Source organism: Canis lupus, chromosome 12, assembly GCF_011100685.1.
Source record: "Canis lupus familiaris isolate Mischka breed German Shepherd chromosome 12, alternate assembly UU_Cfam_GSD_1.0, whole genome shotgun sequence".
Classification (NCBI taxonomy): domain Eukaryota; kingdom Metazoa; phylum Chordata; class Mammalia; order Carnivora; family Canidae; genus Canis; species Canis lupus.
This window is the reverse complement of record NC_049233.1, coordinates 8,468,059-8,486,542: the sequence shown is the minus strand read 5'-3', so window position 1 is coordinate 8,486,542 and position 18,484 is coordinate 8,468,059. Positions and strand designations below refer to the sequence as shown.

General features: G+C 44.5%; 1 protein-coding gene and 1 long non-coding RNA gene across 21 annotated transcripts in view; one reads left to right on the top strand and one right to left on the bottom strand.

The window, feature by feature from the left end:
- The window catches only part of LOC111098249, a 36,170-nt gene extending 25,285 nt beyond the window's left edge, over positions 1-10,885 (bottom strand). The window contains exons 1-2 of one of the 2 annotated variants that reach the window (XR_005367663.1): positions 10,774-10,885; positions 9,379-10,607 (exon numbers count right to left, since the gene is read on the bottom strand). This is a non-coding gene — a long non-coding RNA (uncharacterized LOC111098249). Of the gene's footprint in view, positions 1-9,378; positions 10,714-10,773 lie in introns of those variants that run through there. The other variant, XR_005367662.1, reaches the window with a different exon arrangement.
- Positions 1-18,484, top strand: part of KIF6 (kinesin family member 6) — a 380,623-nt gene that overhangs the window by 316,893 nt on the left and 45,246 nt on the right. For all 19 annotated transcript variants that reach the window (XM_038553965.1, XM_038553967.1, XM_038553964.1 and 16 more), the window contains one exon: positions 12,660-12,710. In XM_038553965.1, coding sequence (XP_038409893.1) covers positions 12,660-12,710 — 51 coding nt within the window. The remainder of the gene's footprint in view (positions 1-12,659; positions 12,711-18,484) is intronic.

Sequence of the window (18,484 nt, the reverse complement as noted above, 5' to 3'; positions counted from 1 at the left end):
AACATCTACACTGGTGTCTGACCAAAGACCAAACATCTGGACACCATACCTTAGCCACACTGACCCAGAAAATTAACAATCACATGATCTAAGCACAAACAGTACTTTTAAGGCATAGGGCAATCTACATGGAGATTTAGGGGGAAAAAAAATGTCTAGCTGTGTAGGCACATAGTTCTGCTAAAGAAACATACCTCCAGGGTGTATTTCTGAACACAGAACACCTAACTCTTTTCTGAAACCCCTGCATTTTGGTTATCTCATTTTTAGAGCTTCCCCAAGAACAGTGGAGCTTAGCCTTATATATACACGGACCTCAAATGGTCCATTAAATGATTAGATTATCTCAAGCAGAGCTGTTTGCCTTGAAGATGATATCTAGACTCTCCCGTAGGAGGCAGAAGCTGCTCCTATTGCTGAGCATTTTAACCTCCTCGAGTTCAAAGAATGGGAAGGTCTGCTGGCCTGGCCCCTGCCAGTCCCCTAGGGCAGCTAATGACCAACACACTCCACAAGCCGAACGAAAAAACAGCTTCTGCTGACAGAGTTCTCAACAATTGCTGGACCCTGGGATATACACTGTCCAGTCCTGTCTTCTAATTTGTAGAGTTCAGTTGCCCATTTATCCCCAACCATGAGGGACCAGAACACCCCTGTGATAAGAAAAGCCATAATTAAGGATCTAGACTTTATGTAAAAAACAAGATTGAGTTTGCAAGAAAACTTATGAAATGCCCTACAAATATTTGTATATTCACCAAAACAAAACACAAGAACCGAGACACTCAAGAACATATCATAGCATGTAATTCATCTTCGGCTTGTCATAATGGCTCGTGTATATTTAACATCCACTTATTATTCCTTTAATACACTGACATACGTTTTTGCAGGATCTCTCTCCCCAGAAGTTTCAACATGAAGCTTGTAAGTTATTTTTGTCTTTGCATATTATGGCAATTCCTTCTCTGTGTCTGTTTTTCTTCTGAGTGTTCCCTGCCTGATTTTATCACTTGGAGTAGTGACTCCCCAGAGACACAGCACCGAAACCTGTGCCATCGATCCTGTTTCCACACGTTCCAACTCCCCAGTTCCCCTCCTCGCCCCTTCTAATGAATGAAGAAAGTAGTTCTTGGGCTGGGTGGACGTCCCCCTTCAACCTCCTCCATCTCTCCCAAAGCTTCACAGCAAAAACCTCCCTTGCAGTGTTGCTGTCTGCTTTCCTCCTTTCTCTGGTCCTAACTCCCTTGGTTTCCTTCTTCTCCACTTACCCCCAAAATGAACAGCTGGGATAGAAATCCCTACAGAAATACAGCCATGCATACTAGCATTTCATGTAGACAGAACTCAAGTTCAGGGAGGGGAAACTATAGTCTCCCTGAACCATGTCATTTCTGTAAAGCATCCTCTACAAAATGGTCGGCGAGTCTCTGCCTCTCTTTCTTCCTCTCTCCTCTCTGATAATATTGAACCATAACAGAAATAGAAAAAGGAAGAGTTCTAGTGCTATTTTCTGGAAGAAAAACAAAATAGAAGGATGAGGGTAGGAATCATCCCAGGCTCTGAAAACAGGACTATTACCACCCGCATTTCAACCAAGCTTATTAAAAAGTCATTTACTTCCAATTACAGAAATCAATCATCTTTGACTATATAAGGGAATATGAAAGACCCGGTTCCTAATGAAAGTAAGTGAATTTGAGGGTGAGTAATGATCAGAAGGCAAAGGTTTAGTATGTGGGGGCCCCCTATTTGTAAAAAAAAAAAAAAAAAAAAAAAAAAAAGTTTTCATGTTTTAATTCATCTAAAAACTAAATACACTGCCAAATCAAATACCTTAGTGCCTGGGGTTTACTTTATATCCCTGTAGACCTGACCTCTACATCCACAGTTAACGAGGGGCCTGTACAGACTAGCCTCCAGTGTGAGCTGAGGGCAACGGCGTTAACTAGACTATACCTGCCCCACTCACACTGGAGCAGAGGAGGCTTGAATGTGCCCAGGTACCTCTGGGAGCATCCCCTGGGCTACTTCTGGAGCTTCTGGTTGGAAGTCAGAGGCCATGCTGCGTGGACCCTCCCCTGGCCCCAGATAGCAGCCCTGGCAACCAGACCCATGTCTTCAAATGGAAAGAAGGATTGTGATCTGTAGCTACTCCTCCAGGGCAGGTCTTGAAAGCTGGTTATATTCTTCCCTTACTGAGATAAGAACTTCCAAGCATCTAAAGTAACATCTTTTGAATGGATGCCAACACAATCATGAGCCCTCAGCTCCCCGAGATGTTTAGTATTTAACAATTCGTGCTGGTTTCTGAGCTGAAAATTTTCCTTATGCTTACCTACTTGCACATAGATATATTTGAGCTTTTCATAAATGTGCTTATTTACTTAATTCTCTGAATATGTTTATGGAATATTATCACATGCTGGAATAGTGTTATCAATAAGCACCTTAGTTTAATTAAGTGTATACAATAGCCAAATGCCTAAGCTTCAGACAGAATGTGCTAATCTCGTATGATTATTATAATTACTTGGGTAGCCAGAATGAATGTCCCATAGGAAAAGAATCAGGTCTCCCAGACATGGTATAATTTGGTCATTTTTTATAAATGAGAGCATTCTCCCAAAATGTGATCATCATGTACTGTCCTGGTGATAAGAAAGGAGCTGTCTTGAAGCCCAGACTGCTGTCTGGTGTTTTCATCCTGAGCTGAAATGCTCATCAATTATGGAGCATATCCTCCTCTGAGAGATAGGGCCAAGGTGATGGGGGGCTCTTGAGAAAATCCCGGTGGGGAAAATCAAGGCAGGTTACAATGTGTTTGTCTTGAAATTATTGATATTAAGGATGAGCTGCTTTTCTTCCTCTCTCCATGACTTAATAATGTTACCAAGTAGAAGAAAAGTCTTGGAATCTGGAGAATTGAAATGTCATGTTGGAATGAGAAGGCTTAAAAACATTTGCCCGGCATTTAGGCCATTCCTGGTCTCCCACGCAGTGCCCTGTCACTGAACCTTTCTCTTTAGGGAATCCAGGAAAGGATCCGTCCTCCCCGATCCCAGGGAGTGCTGAAGGCTTCTCTGGGGCCTCCCGTAGCCCAAGCCGGTGGAAAGCCCTTGGGTTACTGCTCCCATTCTGGGCTTCCTCTGACTCTCCATCTTCCACCCTCACCTTTCTTGCACGCAGTCCTGTGCAACGACAGACTTCTGACAGATAAGCTGGAAGCCCGCATTCGCTACAGCCCTGGGGTAGCCCAGGGCCTGAGCCCAGGACTCAGGCCCTGAATGTTTTCCATCAGCACACAGGACAGGTACCCAGTCGAGATTGTCAGCATGCTGTAGTAACATCCCATCCCTTCTCAAGGAAACAAATTGCAGTGGTTTTTAAATTTTAATTTCTTTTTATAAATATACATAAGGAGACTTTTACATAAATCCTAAATCATTCGTACCATTTTTCTTTCATCTTGCTTGGCTCCTACCTCTCCTACCTGATTCATCCTCCACCCTCAGGCAACCCTCTGTAACAGCTTTATAGGTGTCCATTCACCATACCTCCATGCTCAGGGGTGCCTGAGTGCCTCAATAGGTTGGATGTCCTGACTCTTGATTTTGGCTCAGGATAATGAGATGGAGCCCCGAGTCAGGCTCCGTGCTGAGTGTAGAGACTGCTTAGGATTCTCTCTCCTTCACCCTCTGCCTCGCCCCTTGCCCCACCCCACATGTGTATGCTCAAAAACTAATTAATTAATTAATTAAAAATAAAATTATCTACATGTTCATATGGCCACATACATGTGTGTGTGTGCCACACACAGAGTTATATACACACATATATAAGGCTCTCGCGACTGTTTGACCAAACACAGAACCATCCATGCCCTTTTTCCCCCATTGTCTTCTTTGCTTCCTTTTCCTCCTTTCCTGCTCTACTGAATTATTAAAATTTTAGCATTCCATGCCTGTAGTCCTCCCCGCTGCCTTTTTTCTGATCTCCTATTGATTTGGTTGTTATAGTATGTATTTATTCTTCTAGAGTTTAAAAGTAACTATTAACAATGTCTGTAGTTATTGCAAATATACCTTCTACCTACCCACCTCCTCATTGATCATCCCCTCAACTTATCTCTATCTTGTTATTATGGCTTCAAGTTTTAGTTTTCATATACAGACATAGAGAGATTTTATGATCAACAGTTAAGTATTCTTACTTAAATATCTATTTCTTTTTATACTCATCACTGGTTCTTTTTCCTACATATTTCTCTATGTTAATTTTTCTTCTTGCTGATCATCATAGTAGCTTTTTATACTTACACAGTTCTTATATCCCAGGCACTCTTCTAAGCACATTACATATTGACCTAATTCAGTCCTCACAGCAGATACTAGTACCATCCCTGTTTTGTAAATGAGGAAACTGAGGCACAAGCCATTCAGTAGCTTGCACAATGGTGCACAGTTGGTACCCAGCTGGTACGTAAATGAGGGCACCTGGCTCCAGAGTCCATGTACTGAATCTCCATGATTGGTTGCCTCTCAGTTGACCCCTTTTTGGGGAGTGGTATCTGTGGGTGGTAAATGCTCTTAGTCCTCTTATAACAGAAAATGTCTTTACTGTGCTTTCATCAATGAATGAAAATTGGACTATGTATAAAATTCAGGTTGACAGTTGCTTCTCTCCATTGTCCTGGCACCCCTTGCTGTGATTGAGATGTGGGCTGCTGTCCAAGGATTTCTGCTGCAGGTCCCCTGGCAGCCGGGGCCAGTGGCTCTTCTTCCCTGAAGGTCTGCAGTTGCACGGTGATGGGTCCAGGGCTGGATTTGTCTTTATTTGCACTGCTCCATGCTCCAAGCGCACTTGCAACCCAATGGCTTACATTTTTCTACAGTTCTGGGAAAGCACACCTGCTGTCTCCTCCAATCCTGCTTCTTTACCATGCCTACTTCCCTTCTTCTAGAACTCTTTTTTTTTGGGGGGGGGGCAAAGATTTATTTGAGAGAGAGAGAGAGTGAACTACCTGCTGAGCAGGGAGCCTAAACTTGATCCCAGGACCCCAAGATCATGACCTGAGCCAAAGGCAGACACTTAACCAGCTGAGTCACCCAGAAGCCCCCCCTTCTTTTAGAACTCTTGTCAGATATGTGACAAAGCCTCTCAGTCTCCCCTCTGGGACTTTTAACTGCCTTTTCCCATTTCTGTCTTGCTCTCTGTTCCATGTTTGGGGTGGGTGTGGGGTGACTTTTCCATATTATCTTTTCAACCACTAATTCACCTTTAAAATATGTCCAGCCTAGGGGGGGCTGGTTGGCTCAGTCAATTAAGCATCCGACTCATGATTTTGGCTCAGATTATGATCTCAGGATCAAGTAATGGAGCCCTACATTAAGCTCTATGCTCAGTGTGGAGCCTGCTTAAGACTCTCTCTCTCTCTCTCTCTCTCCTTCTGCCCCTCCCCCCACTAGCACTCTAAATAAATAAATAAATATTTTAAAAATATATGCATATCCAGTCTGGGGTTTATTCCCTTATTCATTCCTTCTATGTTCTTGATTGTTTGTGCCAATGACTCTATTTTTCATTTCTAAACATTTTTCCTGTCCGTCTATTCTTGTTTCATTCTTATTCATACCTATTTGTCATATGATTTCTTATTCTTTTTAAAGAAAACTTAAGCTGTCATTAATCTCTTTGAGTATTCTTATCATACTTATTTTGAAGTCTGTCTCTAGTGGTACCATCATTATGGAGGGAGCGCCTCAAATTAATATAGATCTGCTGAGACCCAGCAGGGGTGTCTCTCACGGGCCTGCAAGACTTCATGTTCCAGCATGACTATTATAACACTGCTTGTGTTAGTGGAAGTGGGAGGCAGCCCAGTTGTTCTACCCTCGGGGAAGGCGAGTAAAATGTTAGGGTACACACTATGTGATGTATCTAGTAGTTAGAAATTGAGGACTAACAAAATGGGTAGATGTCAGAAACACAGTACTGGTAAATAAATAAGAAACAGAATGGGATCTGTAGCACAGTATTGCTTTCATAGCTTAAAAATTGCACAAAAAACTTTAACATGAATTATAAGAATATATACTATAAAAGAGTATACATCAAACTGATTAGAATGGTCACCTGTTAGAGGCATAAGGGAAAGGGAATTGGAGATGGAATATAGGCATAGGGTTAAATACACCCACACACATGCACACATATATATATACTCACACATATATGCATACATAGATATACACACACACACACACACACCTACATATGTGCAGGGCTTTATCCATACTGACAAGGATAATGTGCCATTAACTAAAGAGTAAGACTAATTCAACCCTTTGTGAGTCTGCATCAATAAATGTCTGTATCTGTCTATCCAGAAAATTACTTTCATCTCTAATGAATTCATGTTCCAGCTATTAATTTTACTATCTTTTTTTTAGCATTAGATTTATTCATACATTTTGGCATTTTTGTGGGCAGGTCCCTTTTTAATGAAACACATTTTTATTTCTTTCTCTTTCCCTCTGTCCATTTGTGCTTATCCATCTCTATCTCTATCCTGGCCCCCAATCTGGAAGACAATTTGGAGTAACTGTTCTACAGTGATATTTGGATATGGCCCATCTGGGCAGAGCCTCAGTGGGCAACTCAGTGTTGCAACTGAGAGAAGCGGAGTTGGTTCCCTTCTTCCTCTGTGGGCTTGCAGTAGGGTGTGAATCATAGCCCTAGGCAACATGTAGCAACACCTTTTTTCTCTTCAGCCCCCTTTTGGTCACAGGTGGGGTGGCAAGGGACTCTCTTCCCACCCTGCAGCTTCAGACTATCTTGCATGGTGTACTTCGAGTCACTTCCCTGTTTCTGGCCCTGGAGCCCTGCCTGCTGCAAGCTTAGGCTCTTCTGACCATTCTGCATTTCTGTCCCACTTCTGGTCTTCAGAAATCTGTCTCAAAAGCTAATCCAGCCAAGTCGTCTGAATATTCTCTTCATGTTATCCACCTTTGCTATGGTGGGAAGAGGTGGGTTCTCCCTCAATTGATTTTCAAATCATACAAACAAGTTTAGATACAACCTGATGAAAGGGATATTAGCAAGGAGGAGATGAATGTGCCTGATTTTAAGACTTCAAAGGATTTTCATACTCCTGTTTGTTGGAAATTCATCTAAGGATTATACACATAAATTATGCTAGGCCCATTAATTTTACAAATAGCCTTACAAACGGTCTTTAGGGAGTCTAACCTTTCAGTAATCACAGTCGTCTGTGTTAGAGTACAAAGAAACTGGCATCCACGTCACCACTGAAATCCACACTCTGAATTCAGACCCACTTGCTAGACCTTCCTTTCAAAGAGGCCCCTCAGGCAGGCAACATCATTCTGTGTCCTCTCCCCACACCCTAATCCTGCTACTGAAGTTTAATTTGATTTTACTGAGATACTACAGTAGTATAGTCAAATAGAAGGACAGATTTCAGATTTTCACTGGAGTCCAGAGTAATGGACCTGGGGCCCTAGGACCCTGGACTCTAGTCTTACCCCAGCTTTACTCCTCCATTCAAGCCTTCCCTTCCAATGTTTCCCCCAAACGAGTATATGCCTGGCCTCTCCACCCTGTGGCCCCCATGGTTCTCATTGACTGCGGTGCCTTCCCCACCCTCACCTTAACACCTCTGCTCTCCTCAGAATCCACCCAAGGCTCACCACTAGTAATGATGCCTTTCCTAATGCCACTAACCCACCTTTCCTCCTCTAAACTTGTGTCTACCACTGATTTAACATTAGGCACTTGCCCTTTGGTCCTGTCATCTTATGAATATAATGTCCTTTCAGTATGTCTGAGAGTGCCCTCATGCCCAAAACCAGTCTGGTGTATCACATATGCTAACACATGGTAAAAACAGATATTATCCCAGTTATTTTTTCTTTTTTTCTTTTTTTAGTTTATTTAAATTCAGTTTACCAACTTATAGTATAATACCGAGTGCTCATCTCATCATGTAATTCCAGTTATTTTATTATAACCCATTTTTCCAATGATAAAATGGAGGCTTAGAGATGTTAAGTAACCTGCCCTACTAGAAGCAGACTTGGGATTTGGACTTAACTCTGCTAGACCTACAAGTTTGTAATTATCTTCCAGTTTAACCAAAATGGCAAAGAGGTTTGCTTCATCTCAAGGCCAACTCCCAGTGACTGGTTATAGCTGCCCAAAGTGCTGTGTTGAAGAGCCAAACTCAGGCTCAGCAGGAAAGCAAACCATCCATGAGGAAAGAACAAGGTCTGCCATGGGTCCAGCTTTTCCAAGGAAGAGCACGCGGGCCCCCTGTTTGTGGTCCCGTGTATCATGCTAACTTTTTTGGACTAGAAGAGACTTCTTAGTTAAGGTTTGTATATTTCACACAGCACTTAGAACACAGGACTTAGCATATAGTGCACGAGCAAGGAATATTTACTGCCTGGAAGTGATGTCAACATCCTCAGTAGGAACTGCGTCACAGAAATTGTGCAGGCAGCCCGCAGACGGCCATAGAGGGGGAGTCAAAAGTGAAGAGCTCTGTTCTGGATCAGCCAAGCAGCTTTTACTTAGTGAACAATTTCAAACTAACAGACATGCAAAATAAAATGTGAAGCTTAAGGAAAATTGTTTTATACAAAAGACTATGATTGTAAAAAATAACTGTTGCTTCTGCATGATAATAGTATTTTTATATGAACTACTTGGTACAGGAAAACTCTACACCACATTACCTCACATGTGGCGTTTTCTAAGGTCATGTGTCTCCACTGGAGCTCCCCACGGGTGGTGGCAGGTTCCAAGTACCCCACCACCCCCTGCTAACACCCCCACTCTGTCAATCAATGAATCAGAAAGGGTGGGGGGAGGTGTTCCTGGCATGTGCTGTTGTGAGTTACTGGAAACCAAATTACTAATTACCAGCACTCTCCTACCAGCAGAGCCTCTCCCTGTGCCCCGGCTTCCCTCCCTGACCATCTCCTGCCTCAGGCTGGGAGTTCTCTGTTTCTGTTTCATCTCTTTACCATACCTCGGGATGGGGATGTGTCCAGGAACCCAGGCCAAAACCAGCAAATTTATCACCATGCTAATGACAGCAAGCTGCATGCTGAGTGAATTCTGCTTTTCCCCTCAACATCTTTTGCCAAAACCTGTAGAACTGCAAGATCTAGCCGATTGCAGAGACTGTTATCTTCACATGAAGAATGACTGTGTTAGAAAATGCAATAAGGTGTCAGCCATAAGGCTGTTTTTAGAAGTTTGTTTGGGAAGATCTCAAAAAACTCATCATGTGGTAGGCAACGTTAGCCAATTCACCAAAACTGAACATCCATACACACATTCTTAACCTACCTTTATCAATATGTGCATTATAAAGACCTGCCTGTGGTCCCCTCGAGATGGCTCATTGTCCTGAGAGTAGGTATTTTTGTTTGTGGAGCTTATGGAACTGGCATTCCTGGTGACAAATCCCCCTCCTTATTTAGTGAGCAGCTCTTCCCAAGCTGGGGGCCATGGAGAATCTTTAACCCTAAGCATTGCAAAACAGCTTCGCCGGGGTTTGGAGAAGGGAGCCCGGTGAGTCATTCCAATGGGAGCAGGGCAAAATCATGACATCCGAGACTGAGAACCTACAGGATTAAGGTATGAGGTTGGGAGGCACATAGTTGAGAAGACATATCATTGAGGCGGCCCATGGTCAGGCAGACGGGCTGTCGGGAGTCTCATCGGGGACATAGTTTCTCAAGGAGGAACGCAGCCCAGTGTGTCCTCCCAAGGAGCAAATCCCCATCTGGTCTCACCAGGAAGGAGGCAGCCAGGCACAGAAGAGGCTCATCGTGTAAGGCGCCTATGCCAGATACCCAGGACACAGGCCAGGCACCACAGCGGCATTGGCCGTCCCTGCTGTGGGCTTGAGAAAGCCCTTAATGACCTCCTCTAAATCAAGAGTCATGTCTAAATGGTGTGTTGCATTTGTCACAGCACTACTTCCTCTTATTTGAAAAACGCATGTGCTATGCTTCTTTACAACTCAATTCAGCAGTGTAGGACGTAGACTGGAATCTCAGCCCAGCACCGCCACCATCGGTCCCCCATCTTCTGTCCATTGCTGATGTAGATAATAAAGGTCATATTGCTCAGAGTGGGGACAAGACCCCATCTGTGGCTGTGGCTGGCCTGGGTTTCAAGTCATTTTACTGTTGGTGCCAGGCTGGTCCAGTTCTCACCCTTGGGCCAGATTTCCACTTCTCGTACTCCCCTTTCCCCAATGCATTCCCTAAATTCTTACCCTCCCCCACTTGGAATTAGGGTGCATAGGCACTGCTTATGCCCCATCCCTGGCTTCCTCTCTGTGCACAGTCCTCTCCAGTGGGGACACGTGGAAGGCACGGTGCAAACTTGCACTCCAGCACACCAGAAAACAGTGGCTTCCAACTGGGACTGAAGTTGCTGCTGAACTTTAATCCAGAGAGGACAAGTCCAAGTGGGGAAATCATGGCATCTCCAGATCCCCACTGCCAATAAGAGAGGATCCTTCTTCTGTGCTGTTCCAGAGAACCGACGAGGTCCAAATCTGGAAGCTACGGGGAAGCAAATGTCAACATCACATCAATAATTGCCTATATATAGCTCCATCAGTGGCACAGCCTGGATGCATACAAGCCATACAAGTAATAACGGGGGTTGCTGAATTGGGCAGGAATGTTAAAATGAATGACCTCTGCAGTCCCTCCCAGTCATACATACCATTCTAGAGGTGTTCTAGAAGGTTCAGTGAGTGACAGGGTCTCCTGTGACTGCATCATTGTCCCCTCATCTTTCAGAACCTCAGCCTTTGAGGTGTCAGATGTACTTTATGTGAAGAAAGGAATGCATTAGACAAGGGAGCAGTGAAGTTCCCAGGCTTTCTCGGGGTCCCCAGTGGCCGGATCGCATCTCCCAAATGGGACATGTGACGCAGACAGCTCTGACATTTTAGCAAGTGTGCTGAGCCCTTAGATATAAACAAGCCCCCGGGGTGAGGGTGGGGTGGGGCAGGGGGGTGTGACTTCACTCCCCCCCTTCAAGGATGAAATCATAGAATTATAAAGAGCTGGAGGAGCCCTGGAGGTCACTTCGCCTCAAGTCCTACACGGGGCAAGGGTTCTCACTCTCACACTCCACACACTGTCACACAGCCTCTGCTTGAGCACTGTCGGGAAGGGACCCCCTGCTCTGCGGGCAAATGTAGTCCAGCTTGAGACAACTTAATCCATGTTGAGACAATCCTCATTGTGAACTATTTCTTCCTCTTACTGAGCCCCTTGTCTGTCTGTCTTCAACTTGACTTCTGCCCCCGGGAGTAAGTCAAAAATAAATCTGTTCTTTCATCCAAATGACAATTTTCAGATTTTTAAAAAATTTCTATGAAGATTGTATTTATTTATTTGAGAGAGAGAGACAGAGAGAGAGAGAAAGAGAGAGAAGACACGCATGAACAGGGTGGAGGGGCAGAGGCAGAGGGCGAAGCAGACTCCCCGCTGAGCAGGGAGGGATTTTGACATGAGGTTCAATCCCAGAACCCTGAGATCATGACCTGAGCCTAGGCAGACACTTAGGCAACTGAGCCACCCAGGCACCCCAACTCTGTTCAGATTTGTAAACAGCCATTATCTCTGAGCCTCTTCTCTCTCCATGTCTTTTCTTCTCTATCTAAACACCTCGGATCACCTCAAATATTTCTCATATGGCATGGTTTTAGACCCCTCAGCATTTTCTATACATATATCTATTTTTTTAAGATTTTATTTATTTATTCATTCAGAGAGAGAGAGAGAGAGGCAGAGACACAGGCAGAGGGAGAAGCAGGCTCCACGCAGGGAGCCCGACATGGGACTCAGTCCCGAGATTCCAGGGCCACGCCCTGGGCTGAAGGCAGGCACCAAACCGCTGAGCCACCCAGGGATCCCCTATATCTATTTTACTAACATTTTTTATGAAGAGTCGCTCCCAGAACAAATGCCAGCTGTGGTCTAACCACCACAGAATGCATATTCAGAGTCCATCCATCACCATCACCTCCCTTCAACTACACACTATACCTTTATTAGTGCAACCTAAAATAATATAAGTTTCACAGTAAATGATGAACTGCTGTGTTCATATTAAGGTTATCATTGACTAAAATCACCATTTTTTTTACTTGACACAGTTTCACACAACTTAAGACAAAAAAGTAGATTTAAAAGTAACCCAGTAAATTATTAAAAGATCAAATCCTGCCTCCTCTTTCATTAATAATAGAACTACTAAAGAGACCAGGGCCCTAAAGAAGGTTATGAGTGACAGACTAAGATAACTGAACCCAAAGATTAATTGAACCCCAAAGTGAAATGTATATTTGCATTGATGAGCCAAGGCACCAGCACAGCAGCCTATTTTTCCAACACCATCCAGTGCATGGAGGGCTCATTTTGGAAGCCATGCCCACTTTTGTCTTCCTTACTCTACCTTGGGTTTTGTGTGTGTGTGTGTGTGTGTGTGTGTGTGTGTGTGTGTTGTGTTTTGTTTTGATACTTGCAACACGCTTCTGAGGAAAAGTCTTCCTCCAGCCTGTAGGAAACTCACTAGTGGCTTTCTTTTGTGTCTGACAGGTCGCCTGAAGGAAGAAATCACCCAGAGGCATATGCAGCAAGTAGCTCTAGGTGGGTACAGAGTGCACAGGAAGAAGGTGAAGGTAATCCAAGCTGTGTGGTCTCAGAAACCTAGACCCCACTGAAAGATAATCCATCTAGAACCCTCAAGAATGTTAAGGAAGGCAAGATTTGCAGTCAGTGCAAACCTCCTTTGGATGCCCCTCCCCTCTGGGGCCAGTTACCCCCGTCCTGTGTGCTTGCTCCCAGCTGTTGCCTCCTCCTCCTGACCTCTCCCCCTAACCTCAACCCGAGTTCACCCCATGTCCCGCTCCTCAAGGCTCTACTCTGAACTTTCCAGAGCTACTCCAACTAATACTCATGCAACCATTGGTGATGAGAACAGCTACTGTTTTCTGAACCACACCCCCCCCCACCCCGTGCACTACAGTGTGTGCACAGTCTCTTTTCTGCCTCGTGACTGTCCAAAGAAGTGAGTGCATGTTTCTGGGTGAGGGCAATTCAATGACTTGCCCAGGATCACATGGCTAGGAAGTGTTGAAACTAAGATTTGAACCCAGGTCTCTGAGTCCACACCTGGTGCTCTTAGCCCCCATGCTATTCACCGCCAACAATGATGGACTCACTTAATACATTAATAATCCAAACACTAATCAACACAGTGATGCCCAAAGAAGACCTTGGCACCTCTCAAGCAATGGACAGCTGTAGAAAATGCCCCCCCTTTTTAGATTTTATTTATTTATTCATGAGAGACACACAGAGAGAATCAGAGACAAAGGCAGAGGGAGAAGCAGGCTCCCTGCAGGGAGCCTGATGCAGAACTCGATCCCAGGTCACGACCTGAGCCAAACGCAGATGCTCAACCACTGAGCCACTCAGATGCCCAGAAAATGCCCCCTTTTGCTAGAGGACCCAAGGAAATCACCTGGGAGTCCCATAGTTCAGCTCCAAGAAAGGCTGATCGGGCAGGTGTCCAGAGCACAACCACCTTGTTTCCTCTCCAGTTGGCCTGAGCCCAAGCACTTAGAGAGATCTGATGAAATAAGCAATTTGTGTGTTCCACACAAAGGGTTCCCCTTGAGGTGGCCTGGCCCCTGCAATGACCTGCTGTTAGAGAAGTCTAGCACCCAGGACCTCTAGAGGGAAGATGGAGGAGAGCCCTAGGGTCATAAAGATGACCCACTGAATGCCAGTAATTTGGATTATTAGGAAGGTGGGTTGTTTAGTTTCAGTAATAATAATGATCACATCACATAGCCACTGGTTGCATCCAACATAGAACCACGAAGCCTGAGGCACACTGACCCGAGCTTGAGCTTCCCACCATTGGCCCTGGCACTCAGAGGTCAGATCAACATGCCAGGCCCGCCCTCCCATTGCCAGAGATGCAGGCAGAGAATCAGAGCTGAGATACTCCTCAGGAAGCAACCAGAACTCCCCCCGGGCCCCAACTCATGGGACTGGGCTAGGGAAGGGCATAAAGACCTCTGGCTGGGCAGTTGTGCCAAGGTGACCCTCGGGCCTCACGAGTAGGTCACTGGATGGGGCGTCATCCCTAAGGACTGCCACCATGCCCTGCATCTGAGGGCTGCCGTCTGCCTTTTCTCTAGCATCATGATGCTGAGTGACTAGAGACAATGACCGGAAGCCCCTGGTCAATTTCAGAGGCTTTCAGGATGAGAGATGCTCCAACCTCTCTGACCCCCGGTCCCAGACAGTCCCGGACCTTTGGGAAATGGCTGCATGTCCTCTCTGTAATTCTGCGCATCTCCCAGGGAGCCTTCTCCTGAATTACAGCAGGTGTCAGGTTCAACAGGGCCCAGCTTTGCCTGAAGTAATCAGCAGACTTCAAACGAAAAGCACTCTGGATGGAAGTCTAATTAAGAGCATTTGAAATACCTATTTATTTTAAAAGCATACTATCCCAATTAGAGAAGAAGTGTTAACATCTCCCAGCTGCCATTTTGAGCTTAAATGCCATGTTTTTAGTCCAAACTTCTCTGGAGCTTGTTCTGATAGAGCTCTGGAACCGCCAGCGCTCATGTGTCCCCTGGCGACCACATTTCAGAATTCTTTTCATGGAGGGAAAGCTCTCATTGCATCAGATTGTTTATAGAGCCATTTCCTGCCTAAACCCTCACCCTTCAGGCTGGCGTTGGGTCTGAGGGCCAGGACGCAGGGCTCCGGTGAGACCCAGAGCAGCTCAGTATATTTGGTGTTGAGTAGATCCTGGTGTTCTGTGGTTGGGGCTTCTGACGAAGGAATGGGGCAGTGATGACATTTGCTCTTGCCCTGTCTGCTCTCTGTTCTTTCCTTTGTCTCCTTCTCTCTACTTTCCCTCCGTTTTAAGTATTCCCTTTTGGTATTGTTTCTTTCTTTTGCCTTGATGTTCCTGAGTTTCCATGAAAGTGTAGGTCACGTTGGTTGGTTGTTCTGGGCTAAGTTCGGGGTACTGAGCAGGAGAGGTTTATTTGTGTATTTTGCATAAGAATAGATCTATGTGTGTATGAGTGGATGCATGCCCAAGAAAACGTATATAAAGGCAATCTTGTATCTCAGAGGAGCAAAGATTTAATGGTGACAGAAGAGACGCTCTTCCATATGGAAGAGGCTGTAGATTGGCGGAGGAAATCCAGATCCAGTGATGCGCTGGAGCCAGCTCCACACCTATTGGAGGAGCAACCATTACCATTTTGGAAATTTGGAAAGCTATGGTAAGACACAGCTGTTGCTAAAAATTAAATTTTAGAAGGGTGCCTGGGTGGCTCAGCCAGTTAAGCATCCAACTCTTGATTTCGGCTCAGGTCATAATCTTAGGGTCATGGGGTCAAGCCCCGCATAGGGCTCTGGCCTCAGTGGGGAATCTGCATAAGATTCTCCCTCCCTCTCCCTTTGCCTCTCGCCCCTTCCCTATGAGAGTGTACATGCTCGCTTGCTCTCTCAAGTAGATAAATAAATCTCTTTTAAAAATTAAACTATAGAAAATTATAATTAAATAAATCATATTTAAAAACAAAGGCAATAAATACTCAAAATTTATCACTTCCTAATGACAGATCTTCCTCAACTTACAATGGAGTTACATCCTGATAACCCCATCATCAGTTGAAAATATTGTTAATTTGAAAATGCACTTAATACACCTAACCTACAAAACATCTAGCTTAGCCTAGCCTACTTTATTTTTTTTATAAATTTAGTTTTTATTGGTGTTCAATTTGCCAACATATAGAATAACACCCAGTGCTCATCCCATCAAATGCCCCCCTCAGTGCCCATCACCCAGTCACCCCCACCCCCCGTCCACCTCCCTTTCTACCACCCCTAGTTTGTTTCCCAGAGTTAGGAGTCTCTCATGTTCTGTCTCCCTTTCTGATATTTCCCACTCATTTTTTCTCCTTTCCCCTTTATTCCCTTTCACTATTTTTTATATTCCCCAAATGAATGAGACCATATAATGTTTGTCCTTCTCCGATTGACTTATTTCACTCAGCATAATACCCTCCAGTTCCACCCACATCGAAGCAAACGGTGGGTGTTTGTCATTTCTAATGGCTGAGGAATATTCCATTGTATACATAAACCGCATCTTCTTTATCCATTCATCTTTCGATGGACACCGAGGCTCCTTCCACAGTTTGGCTATTGTGGACATTGCTGCTATAAACATTGGGGTGCAGGTGTCCCGGCAGAGGCGGGGCAAGATGGCAGAAGAGTAGGGTCCCCAAGTCACCAGTCCCCACCAAAAGCCTAGCCTACTTTAAACATGCTCAGAATACTTACATTAACCTACAGTTGGGCAAAATTGTCTAACTCTAAGCCCAGTTTATAATTAAGTGTTGAGTAGCTCGTGTAATTGATTGAATTCTGTATTGAAAGTGAAAAACAGAATGGTTGTATGGGTACGGGATGGTTGTGAGTCTATTAGTTGTTTACATAGCAGCCTAGGGGCTGTGGCCCCCTGCCACTGCCCAGGATCACAAAAGCCTATCATGTGGCCTATTGCTATCCTGGGAAAAAGTCAAAAGTCAAAATTCAAAGTGTGGTTCCTCCTAAATGGGTATGACTTTTGCACCATCCTAAAGCCAAAAAATCCTAAGTCAGACCATCATAAGTTGGAGACCACCTGTTGTTTACTATGTTTTATTATTATCACAGCTCTTGAGGTTATTTACTACTACTATACTTGTATCATGGAAATACTGTCTTAAGGTTTACTACTGTGCATCTCTTCCCGATTCCACATGCAGTGACATCACAGTGGCAGCTTGAAACCAGCCCACTGGGACTATTTACACCACAGAAGTTGACAAATGTTATTATAAATTGGGGTGCTTTTTTCCCAGAGAACTGGTTGTCCAACATTTATCACGATAGCTTGGGCATCCAGATAAGTGCCATTGAAAGGTCAGTTTTGTGCATATGTGTGTGCTCTTATGAAGACTCTTCCTCTTCCTAGCTGAATATCTAGATGATGGTTCTCTTTTCATTTACTGCCTACCCAGGGAACCCTGGTCTTTTAGAAGGTGAGGGGACAGGGAAACCAGGGAAGACAGATGTGGGGCAGGAGAAGCCCTCGGCCCAGGGGGCCCCTGGGTGTAACAGCCAGAGTCTCAGTTCCTTTAAGAGAAATGTCAATGACCAGTTATATGAATATCATCGACAAACAAATGTTCCTCCTATCTTAGAGGAGGGCCTACTCCCACACACCATTTCAGGAAACAAGAAAACAACACAGTTTTTAATGAGACATCATTTGGAGACGATATTAATTGAACTAGATTCAGTTGGTTGAGTTGAGAGTACTTTGCTGCATTTAGTTGTGTATGGTTCCCCCCTTTATTGTATCGCCCTGAAGGCAGTAATGCAGACAAGGCTGATCAGCAAATGTTTTTTTTTTCCTTTTTTTTTTTTTAATTGAAGTTTGATTTGCAAATGATCCTTGAGAACTTGGCATGTGCGAGGCCTGGGTCTAAGTTCTTTATGTGTAGTTTTTTCTTTATTGCTTCTGGAATCCCCATGAGGGAGATACTACTGTTATCCTCATTTTAGAGTTAAATCCCAAAAGGGTTAAGTGAACCTGCCTAACTTTGTTCAGCTCAGGGATGCAATGAACACGTGTGTCCAGAGCCCGTGCATAACCCCTCTACTGCACCTCAGTTCACAGAGGGACACAGATCCAATGCCTGCCCTCAAAGGATTTCTACCCTAGCCAGCATAAGAGGAAATACACATTAAAAGGGAATTCTTTACCTAATTTTGGATTTAGTTACATATATTATCCTATTCACTACCCTCTTTCTACTGTAGCCCCAAACCAGCTCAACCGTGGCCTCTGCCATAAAACCTTACCTAGCCCCTTCTCCCCAAGCCTGGCCTGTCCTCCAGCCTCACATGCCTCCAGAAGGCACCAGCCTTATTTTGTAGTGTGTATTTTCATGGCTATCTTCTCCATGCTGAAAGGTGAGCTCCTGGAAAGCTGGGTGCAATCAAATTCATCTCTGTACCCCTACCGGCCAGCGCAGGCAATAAATAGGCCAAATCAATGCTTCCCCAGATAACTTCCAGACTCACACATCTTGCAAAAGTATAAAGAGACATTTGAACATAAAATAAGTCCATTTAAAAGAAGTAGAAGGAGTAAGTGCTTCTGGACAGCACCGCTGAGCCAATTACAATACAGAGGCAATAAATTTGGCTGTCTCTTATTTAGCCACCAAGCAAAATGAGAAGTACCCGGAGTTACATAGGTTTCATTTTCTGACAACAGGAAGCGTACTAATTTATCCACAGAAATAGAATTTCTTCCTGGAACTAAACAT